The sequence below is a fragment of the Coregonus clupeaformis genome, chromosome 23 (genome assembly GCF_020615455.1).
Source record: "Coregonus clupeaformis isolate EN_2021a chromosome 23, ASM2061545v1, whole genome shotgun sequence".
Classification (NCBI taxonomy): Eukaryota; Metazoa; Chordata; class Actinopteri; order Salmoniformes; family Salmonidae; genus Coregonus; species Coregonus clupeaformis.
In genome coordinates this window covers 32,761,748-32,773,126 of record NC_059214.1, presented here as the reverse complement: position 1 = coordinate 32,773,126, position 11,379 = coordinate 32,761,748, and the positions used below count along the sequence as shown (strand labels likewise).

At 40.6% G+C, this 11,379-nt stretch overlaps 1 protein-coding gene across 1 annotated transcript; it reads left to right on the top strand.

Moving 5' to 3' along the window:
• Positions 1-3,115: 3,115 nt before the first annotated feature.
• LOC123481706 (nectin-3-like) lies at positions 3,116-11,114 on the top strand. The gene is made up of 8 exons (XM_045206457.1): positions 3,116-3,163; positions 4,697-4,724; positions 5,609-5,956; positions 7,676-7,981; positions 9,192-9,294; positions 10,030-10,184; positions 10,772-10,874; positions 10,989-11,114. The coding sequence occupies exons 1-8, from the start codon at positions 3,116-3,118 to the stop codon at positions 11,101-11,103; spliced, it is 1,206 nt and encodes a 401-aa protein (XP_045062392.1). The 3' UTR covers positions 11,104-11,114.
• Positions 11,115-11,379: the final 265 nt, after the last annotated feature.

The following is an 11,379-nucleotide window of genomic DNA, read 5'->3' as shown; positions in this document are numbered from 1 at the left end:
TGCAGGAAATGTAACAATTTTCTATTTGCACGTGTATTGATAAACAATGATTATTTAAGAGTTTAACACATGCACCAACTCTTTCCCAGGCCTCTCTACCTCTTCTTCTTTCTCCCATCATGGTGTGACCAGCGGTCTTGAGATGTCATTCTGCAGTGTGCGTGTTTCTCTATATATGTACACATTACTGTAGTTGTCCTTTACTCATGTTGTTATTGATAATATACATGTTACTATGTAGATCTAGTTCCTTACACCCAACTACAAGGCCTTCTTATTGCTTTATATCTATTTCATGGCCTGGACACACATCAACTGGGTGGATACATTATTTGAATAGTCTTCTGAATAGAAAAATAAAGCAGGGACACTGCTATCTAGAAACAACTGTGATATATTGCATTTGATCCATAAATACAATCCCATGGGCTTGTTGTTTTTCAGTAAACAAGCCTTAGCTTTCCATCTTCTTTGGAAATACTAGCCCACAGCAGGCTCGCCAGCCCTTAACCCTGAGCACCACCTTCTGCCTATATAGTACAGAGGTGTATCTGTTGCTCATGCTCTGGTACAAATGACGTCCATATATTTCCATCAACTCAGCACTGTCGTTATCAGGTGGTCAATGCCTGAAATAGAAGTGCTGTACATTCTCTCACCCACACCTCCACCCCTCAGTCGCCCTCTCTGTTCTCCTCCTGTTTACTCTGCCTCCTTTTCTCTCAGTGTTGTGGGTCCATGTTGACAGTGTTGTTCAGCATCCGTTGCTAGACAGTTTTCATCAATCAACTCCTCTTTGCATTCCTGCTGCACCTAAAAAAACGACAAAAGTAAATTACATTATAGAGAGATGGAACATAAAGAGCAGACTGTGGAATTCCTTCAGGTCAACATTGGTTTTAGTTGGCCCCAGGCTATTGAAATGCCACTCCTGACCAACAAAGAACTGCAGACGCCTGTGCCAAACCATTACACAGTAAAAGGTAATTACATGTAAAAGCTCTTCCCTGAGTGCTGTTTCCTTGGCATTTGTGGGGAAGCTTGCATGTTTCAGTGATCCTGAAAGCTATACCGGTGGGGTTTTGGCCCCAGGCAGGTTCAACCATGCCGGGCTGGTTCCAGGTGAGAGGCCAGACTAAACACAGCACCAGGCCCTCCAGGTTGGGGGTTGGGTGTGGGGCTAACAACCCCAGCCCGTTAAAACACACATTGTTAAAGAAACTGGAACAACTTTGAAAACTACAACAACAAGGGACCCAAAAGGAAACTTCAGCCAATCTTTAGGCACTATAATGGCTTCAGATGAAAGGCCTACCCGGGAAATCATGAGCTCAATGAGGAGTTTTCTAGGCACAAAAACTACAGTCTGTCTTGGAGCATGGAATGTCCCCACCATGTTTAAAACTTCAAACGTAGCTCAAGTCATCAGAGAGATGGACAGGATGGACAGCCCTCATTATCAGTAGAACAGCTGCCAAATCACTCTTGGAATGGGAACCCATCATTGAGCAAGATTTGACTCCATGTACTGCAAGTTCACCATCCTGCAATGCTATGCCCCCACCAACAAGGCAGAGGAGCAGCTACAACAAGCAGTATCCAAGGTCCCACAACACGATGTGATCATGATAACGGGAGGTTTGAATGCCAAGGTTGGAGCCAATAACACAGACTGTGAACAGGCTATTTGGCAATACGACTGTGGTACCATCAATAACAATGGTGAAAGGCTTGTCGACTTCTGCCTCAATAACAGCTGTGTGATTGGTGGCACACTCTTCCCTCACAAAGACATCCATAAGATAATATGGAGATCCCCAGATGGTCACACCGTCAACCAAATCAACCACATCATTATAAAAAATAAATGGCAAGGGTCTCTGCAGTATGTCAAAGTCCACCGTTGGGCAACAGTGACCACTTCCTGCTAATAGCCCAGGTGAGGCTGAAGCTGCGAGCCACACACACCATAAAGCAAGGGCAGAAAGTCTTTAACATCAACAAGCTCACATCTCCTGAAATAAAGTAAGCTTTTAGAATCGAGCCAATGCAGAAGAAGAAGACCAGGGCACAGTTGAAACAACGTGGAGTAACATCAAGAATGCACACACAGAAACACCAAAGAAAGTTATTGTCTTTAGAAAGAAGAAGGGTAAGAAGTGGTTAACACATGATACATTGAAGAAAATAGATGAGAGAAGGCTGGCCATAGATAAACTGCTGAGCGCAAAATCACCCAGGCTGATAGCACAACAACTATAGACTTCAGTGGCAGAAGATTGTTGCAGTCTTATATCCCACTGGGACGAAGAGGACTAAGTAAGTAAGTACATGTAAAAGCTCATGCAATTTGTAACTTCAGTACAATTATATTGACCTACCATTTTAACTGCCAGGGTTCTGTCTCTAAGCCTCGCAATTACCAGAATGATTACCGCTGCGCACCGACACAGAATGTTTCCGGATGGTTGTACTAGGTTAGTTACCTGTGCAATATACTGTCTGCAAAGAGCAGGGAAAACCAACAGGGAGAGAAGAATGTTATTTCAGAACAGTCTTTAAGTATTCTTGAGTATATCTAATCTTAGGTGAGTTTTTGTATTTTTTTTTGGTATTTTCGAGGCATCAACACATCACAAAAAACGGTATCTCCTGCTGAGTTTAGGTAATGTGAATGAAGTTGTAGACTCAACAAGAAATCGAGGTTGTGTGTGTAAAGAGTAAACCATTAACTTTGCAGTCTCTGAACAAGGTCACCACAGTGATGCTGACCACTTCAACAGTTCCCACGACTACACATACTCTGGGCCGGATTAAGAAATCATAGGCCTGGTGTTCCCAATCCAGTCAGGACTGGCAGCCATTGCAAGTGTACCCATGAGTTTAATAGTCAAATTGCCAGGGTAAGAGGTTTCAAAACCTGTTGTTGTGAGCCTCTTACAGAATCGTGGAGTTGGTACTACCTGGCAGTTGGCTCTGCATCCTCACATAAAACATGATAGCCCTGGCCTGTTTCTGCATGATTATAGCCTTTTGGTTGTAAGCTGTATGATGAGATGATTACTATAACAGCCAGTCTGGTTATACAAGGAAACTTTATTGATTTATTGGGACAATGCTTGACATCTTTTTCCTCATGCTGGCACTGCAGACGGCTATATCGGTCTGCTAATACAGGATTATTAAAGGCCCACTGCACTAATTTTGTGAATAAATATATATTTAAAAATACACTGGTTGTCCCTGCCTCCCGGCTAAAGCGACACAGTGTATTGGCTAGCTTGATAGTTAGCGACACCGTGTCCTTAGGACTAGCTGGCTAAGCTACTGTAGGACAAAGTGTGCTTCACTTCCGCCTGCTGAACATCTGCCCTCACCATCATTAACAGAACTACAGGAAAACAGTGCCTGACAAGCAGGGGCAAAGAAGACTGTCTACAGGCGTATGGCTAGTTTGCTACCGTTGTCGCCCCCGCCCCTTCTTCTGTGGGGTTTATCGCCGGATGGCATCCAACGTTATTGTGCATTAACGCCACCTACTGTACTGGAGCGCGCCCACCTCACTCCTGTCCAAACTTCTAAATGTACCAATAGAAGTATAAAGAGAGGTTCCTGCATATGCACGTGCCATATTCAACCAGATAGCAAGTCCGACATTACAGAGTTTCCTAGTTCAGAGCATTTCGTATTATTCTATATGTAAATGCGAGACACTCGATTTTATACACCTGTCAGCAATGGGTGTGGTTGAAACAGCCGAATACATTAATTTGAAGGTGTGTCCACATACATTAGTATATATAGTGTATCATCAGAGAGAGGGGTCCCAAGTCATACAGAATCTGGCCTGTTGTTGTATTTAACTTTGTTTTTCTTAAAGAAAATAAATAATTTTGTCCCATCATTTGTTTGTAATAAGGCCTATGGGTATGTTTCAGAACCAGTAAATGGTGATATGGGCTTTCAAAGAGGTAGCACACAGCCTATGAAACGGCAGGAGTCTGTGAGTGGGGTGGAGATTAGACAGTCTCGTCCATAATCCACCCAATTGTGCAATAGCTGCTGTGGCTTACTGAAAAACGGTTTCCCTACAGGAGCAGCAGGACGTTTGTCTGTCAGCACAAACAGCAAAAAACAAATGTCTCTACGCTACTTCAGCAGAGGAACTAACATTCATCAAAGGTTAGTGGCCTATTAAATTTACAGATTCATCTGTTTTATTCCATTATTACTGACCAATGTAGGACTGTTTGTTTATTTTTGCAATAAGGTATAGGCTACTTTGCAAGATGTGCATTACTCCATCAAAGACTGATGATTGCTGACCATTGCTCAAATAAATTGCATTGCATTCAACATTATTTAACATTTGAGATAGCCTACATAACTGTTTTGCATAAACAAAGAATAGGACCTCATTATTACAAACGGCAATCTCAAAATGTAATACAATTCCATAATTACATTTCCCCTGTGACCCTAGCAATGAGAGGAGCAAAGCATGTTACGGAAGCTGTGCTGTGTGATTCTACTCATCATCTAGAGGGATACAGAAAGTAGGTTTTCAATTGATTTCATCAAATGTCATATTATTGCGCTCATGTTTTTGTCACTTTTTTCTTATTAACACTAGGCAGAAAATAACACCCACCAAACACACAATCCCGCCATTAAATTGTAGTCCTTGTCCTTTTAGGGTACAATAAGGCACACACATCAGCTCAGTATGTTTACTATGTTTTTAACTCAGTATGTTTACTATGTTTTTAACTCAGTATGTTTACTATGTTTTTAACTCAGTATGTTTACTATGTTTTAACTCAGTATGTTTACTATGTTTTTAACTCAGTATGTTTACTATGTTTTTAACTCAGTATGTTTACTATGTGTTTAACTCAGTATGTTTACTATGTTTTTAACTCATTATGTTTACTATGTGTTTAACTCAGTATGTTTACTATGTTTTTAACTCAGTATATTTACTATGTTTTTAACTCAGTATGTTTACTATGTTTTTTACTCAGTATGTTTACTATGTTTTTAACTCAGTATGTTTACTATGTTTTTAACTCAGTATGTTCACTATGTTTTTTTAACTCAGTATGTTTACTATGTTTTTAACTCAGTATGTTTACTATGTTTTTAACTCAGTACGTTTACTATGTTTTTAACTCAGTATGTTTACTATGTTTTTAACTCAGTAGTTTTGAGATATGCTGAGCATGCCCAAGTATCTGGGAATGTATTGGATATCTTACTCTTGAGTAAGTGTAATAATAGTGTCAGGGCTTTTGGCTTATTATTCTAATAACATATTCACTAAGTAGTTTCAGACTAGACTGGACCCAGATCAGTATGTGCTTTAGCCATCTCCTCTGACTATGGCTGCCCAAATGTGCATTGTGTCAAATATTGAGAAATTGGCACATTAGTTATTGCAATAACCACAATTCAATATCAATAGGATATCATAGTTCATAAGCACAGCTAAATACAAATCATGGTCTTATTGGTGTGTTTAGGTAACTTCTCTGTTTATTAGAGTTCATAAGCATCTATTCTACAGGTATCTTTTGGACAGTGTTTTTGCCTTGTGTTTTCTCTTCAGGTATACGGGTGATTGGTGGATGTAGGACTGTGGTACAGGGGGAGGATGTGGACTTATCCTGCAGACTGATAGAGACAACCGAGGACCTCGAACAGATAACATGGCAGAAAAGTACTTTGGAAGAAACACAGAAACATAATTTTCTGCTGATTTATCCCAATGGGGTTACAAACTTTATTGCACCAAATGGATTGAAAGGTAGAGTCCAGTTTATTGGGAACCCATCAGAAAACCTTGGATCTATTAGAATAACAGCTGTCAGACTGTTGGATGAAGGCACCTTCACATGTATCTTCAGTATTTTCCCCAGTGGAGCATACAATACAGAGATTCCTCTGACTGTGCTTGGTAAGAACTCTTCCTTCACTCTTTGTATCACTGTTTCTACTTTTGACAGTGTAGAAAGACTGCATGTGATAATCAATACTAGAAAGCTAAATAGTTGGAAGGTTCATTATTTAAGCAAGAGCAGAGCCCTCATCTACAGGTTTTGCTTTGCCAAGGAAAATCCATCTTCTCTACACTTAGAAAAAAGGGTGCCAAAGGGGTTCTTTCCAGAGGGATACGATTCGACCTATAACCTTTTCTTATCCTAAGATCTGTTTTTGGATGAAATAGTTATTTGCTTTATTGTAATTTTTTTCATACTTTTAAATAGTGCATGAGCATTAGTGTTTATCTAATTGTTTAAACTTTAACATCAGGAGTTCCAGTAATCTGATAAATGTTTAAATATGTTTAAAACTGTACCTACAGTATATGGGAATATTTGTGCATATGATTTGTGCAATGATTCCCTTAATCATTTTACAAATACAATACTGACATAAATGATATTTTGTAATTGTATTGAGCAGGGAGTGGGAGAATAGATTGAAGTATGAGTGAACCAGCAGTGTGGATTTTTCAGTGTAACATTTCTAGTGTTGATTCAGGAGTTGGTGTTCATAACGAGAATTGAGTGGGATTGTGTAATTTATTCTGAGTAGAGCAGGGATGGGCAACTTTGATGGGGTTGGGGGTAGGGTTGTGGCAGTACCAACCTTAGAATGTCTTAGAAATAAAAAAATGGGCACTTAACCCTAATTTGCTCCAGCGGTGCTGTACTACTATGGCTGACCCTGTAAAACAACGCATTTCACTGCAATTATCTGGTGTATGTGACAATAAAACATTTAAAAATATATGTTATTATTTATAGAGGGTTCTAGGCAGAACCATTTACAGGGGAATCTATCAGGAACCCATAGAGATCATATTCTAATTCCTAATTCTATGGAAGAACCTTGCATAGAGGGTTCTAGGTTCTAGGTGGTGAGCCTCTCATCAGGGTGAGCTAAAACCTGTTAAAACCGGATTTGCTCAAACCTCCAATACAGTCAATGTGTAGCTACTAATAATGTATATTGCAATTGGCCAGATATAAAACATGGTAGGGTTTTTTGGTCATGTAACATGAGCATTTGGATAAGTTTTACATGACGGGCTGTGTGTGTTTTGGTTGTTTTTTATGTATAGTTCCACATTTGGAATATATACAGCATCCCTTAACGGCATAATCACTGGGCTGTGAAGGCTTTTCAATGGAACTGCTGAAAATGAAAAACAGCTTTTGTGATGTGTGAAACCTAATACCTCAGGTGCAGGTGCCGATCATCAGGGTGAGCTAAAACCTGTTAAACCGGATTTGCCCAAACCTCCAATACAGTAAATGTGTAGCTACAAATAATGTATATTGCAATTGGCCAGATATAAAACATGGTAGGGTTTTTTGGTCATGTAACATGAGCATTTGGATAAGTTTCACATGACAGGCTGTGTGTGTTTTGGTTGTTTTTCACATATAGTTCCACATTTATAATTACATTGTAGTTATTTAGTAGACACACTTATCCAGAACGACTTACAGTTAGTGAGTGCATACATTTTTATACTGGTCCCCCGTGGGAATCAAACCCACAACCCTGGCATTGCAAGCGCCATGCTCTACCAACTGAGCTACATGGGAAACACAATAATGATTGACTTGTTCATGTTTTCTGTCCTCTGTTTGTTTTCTGGTCGTAGTTCCTCCAGTAGTGAGTGTGACAGTTGATGTTCCTCCTGTCATTGGGGAGAATGAGGTTGTCTTGGCAACCTGTGTGGCTGCTGGTGCCAAGCCACAGGCAGAAGTGAAGTGGATTACAGGTACATTCGGCAGTTTGTTGAGGACAATGACAAACTCCACCCAGCACGCCAATGGAACCACCACAATACTCAGCCACCTGCTCGGGGTGCCAACCAGAGCAGCCAATCAGCAGCAGGTCCAGTGTGTGGTCAACCAGTCTGCCCTGGCAACAGAAAGGAGCTACAACTACACCATAAACATCCACTGTACGTGTCTTCTACTACTACTGTCCTACACTATAGACAGACACTGTAAATATATTCTACTACTACTGTCCTACACTATAGACAGACACTGTAAATACATTCTACTACTACTGTCCTACACTATAGACAGACACTGTAAATACATTCTACTACTACTGTCCTACACTATAGACAGACACTGTAAATACATTCTACTACTACTGTCCTATACTATAGACAGACACTGTAAATACATTCTACTACTACTGTCCTACACTATAGACAGACACTGTAAATATATACTACTACCACTGTCCTACACCATAGACAGACACTGTAAATATATTCTACTACTACTGTCCTACACTATAGACATCCACTGTAAATACATTCTACTACTACTGTCCTACACTATAGACAGACACTGTAAATATATACTAAACTACCACTGTCCTACACTATAGACAGACACTGTAAGTATATACTCCACTACTACTGTCCTACACTATCGGTATCCACTGTAAATGTAAATTCCACTATCACAGACCATATACATCCACTGTAAGTATAGACTCTCACTGTCTTCACTGGCTATAGCCTAGTAGTCCCTCTAAACAGTCCCTGTCTGTCTATACACTCTTAGATAATAACGTGCTATCCTACAACCAAATATGTTTTTTCGGCTGTCCCCATAGGAGAACCCTTTGAATAACACCTATTAGTTCCACTTTTTATTAACACCTATTAGTTCCACCCTTTGTAGCGCTTTTTGGTCAAGGGCGATGCAATTGCCATACCAGGCGGTGATGCACTCAGAAAATATGTTTTCGATGGTGCAGCTGTATAATTCTTTGAGGATCTGAAGACCCATTCTCTTCAGGGCTGTGTGGGTGAGTGTGGACCATGTTAAGTCCTTACTGATGTGGACAGCAAATAACCTAAAGGTCTCGACCCGCTCCACAATAGCCCCGTCAATGTGGATGGAGGCGTGCTCTCCCCTCTTTCTCCCATAGTCCACGATCAGCACCTTGGTCTAATTGATGTTGAGGGAGATGTTGTCCTGGCTCCACACTGCTAAGTCACTGACTTCCTAGCTGTCTCTCTCTCTCTCTCTCTCTCTCTCTCTCTCTCTCTCTCTCTCTCTCTCTCTCTCTCTCTCTCTCTCTCTCTCTCTCTCTCTCTCTCTCTCTCTCTCTCTCTCTCTCTCTCTCTCTCTCTCTCTCTCTCTCAGATCCACCTCAGTCAGTGAACATCACCCTTAGTGAGGCCTCTAAAGCCACAGTCTTCCTATGTGTAGCAGATGGCAACCCACAACCCAACTACACCTGGAGCAGGTACTCACTCATATGTAAACTAGTTCAATCCAGTTTAAATCTAAATGTTAGCTGACGTGATATCTAAATTAGCTTGAAGCTTCAGTTTGTTCATGTCTAAAGGACAGCTTTTGAATTTTGCTGGCAGTCAAATCATGCATTTGTCTTTCACACACACACACACACATACACACACACAAACACACACACATACACACACACACGCGCACCCGCGCACACACACGCGAACAAACACACACACACAAAGTATTGCGCATCTAACCATGTGGGGACATACAATTCAGTCACATTCAAGATCCTATCTTCCCTAACCCCTAACCCTAACCCTAAACCTAACATTAACCCATACCCTTACCCTAACCCTAACATTAACCAAAAAAACTAACCTTAACCCTAACCCTAAACCTAACCCAAGCTCCTAGCCCTAACACTAAAACTAACCCAATCTCCTAACCCTAACCCTAATTCTAACCCTAACACTAATTCTAACCTTAACCCTAAACCCACTAGAAATAGCATTTGACCTTGTGGGGACCAACACAGGTATAGTTAAACACGTCCACACACACACACACACACACACACACACACACACACACACACACACACACACACACACACACACACACACACACACACACACACACACACACACACACACACACACACACACACACACACACACACATACACAGTCACACACTCAGCCCCTCTTCTCCTCTCTCTCTCTTCCAGAGTGGTCCAGCCATGGCCTGTGTCTTCAGTGAGAGCAGAGGGAGACATACTGCACCTCCTCTGTCTCAGCTCTGAGCTGAATGGTCTCTATGTCTGTGAGGCCTCCAACCCCTACGGACGAGCAACTGGCTCCCTCTATGTACACACATCCTCTGGTGAGAAGCACCTGAAACACACACACACACACACACACACACACACACACACACACACACACAAGTATTCATACTGGTTGCTTAACTGGTTGCTTATACTGTTTTATAAGTTGCTTATAATTGTTATGCGATTGATTGATTGATTGATTGGTTGATTGCTTGCTTGCTTGATTGAGTACTTTACTGAATACTTTATTGTCCTGTAGGGAAATTTGTCTGGCAACAATACAGGCATTCCTGGCATACACATAAAACACATATATGAGGTTATGAGAAATGTGATGTAGCATGGATAACAAAGTTGAGCCAGATGCTCACTTATCTTTCACTGCATGTGTTAGTATCAGACTTATGTCCTCATTCCCCTTTCTACAGGAAGGTACTGTATAACCACTAACTAAGATGGTCATGATACACACTTATCTCTTACTGCATATGTACATGTCTTATTACTTAGTATTATCTCTTTGCTTTCTGCAGGAAAGTGTTTGCATCAGAGCCATGATGCTTGTTAGGTCAACACAATTATATGTAATTGTAAATACAGACTGTTTCCTATATTAACTGTATCCCCTCTCTCCTCATAGAGACCTCTGCTGCCTGTTGGGTTCTACTCATTGTCATTCTATGTCTGATTGTTACTGCGGCTGCACTCGTATTGTATTGGAGGAAATACGGACAGTTTCTTTGGTAATATCAACTACTGTAATATTATGAACATCATTTTGCATTATGAAAACATTTCATTTTCACTTGATGATTGGCTCAAATTCATATTATATTTTTTTCTGGATGATATCCAAGGAATTCAATCATGGCCAATCACCAGTTCCAGGCACCCCCACAGGTATGTGACTATGTTAAAGTCCACCATTGTTGCGTGATTACCCTATCACATCAGCCACTTTTTTCTATGTAATAATACTGTTATAATGTCTGATGACAAGGTTGAGGAAGATGAACCTGGGACATCTGGGTTCTAACACTCCAAACCAGAAAGGCGGATATGGACGAAGTATCATGATGTAAGGAACACACATTATGATATATTTTTTAATATCTTGAAATATTACAAAAAATATATTTTGTTGGAGCTATTGTCTATTCATGAGGTATATTTATTGTTCTATTTTAAAGAAATCGCTGTACAGGCTGAGAGCAGATGCCAGAAGAATCTCAGACATGCAATGGGTGT

What these genes read in the sequence shown, in the direction of transcription:
- LOC123481706 (XM_045206457.1), top strand. Translation starts at nt 3,116, where the DNA reads ATGCTTGACATCTTTTTCCTCATGCTGGCACTGCAGACGGCTATATCG. An exon ending in CACTGCAGACGGCTATATCG is followed by an intron (nt 3,164 to 4,696) that starts GTCTGCTAATAC and finishes TTGTCCTTTTAG; the next exon opens with GGTACAATAAGGCACACACA. An exon ending in CCCAACTACACCTGGAGCAG is followed by an intron (nt 9,295 to 10,029) that starts GTACTCACTCAT and finishes TCTCTCTTCCAG; the next exon opens with AGTGGTCCAGCCATGGCCTG.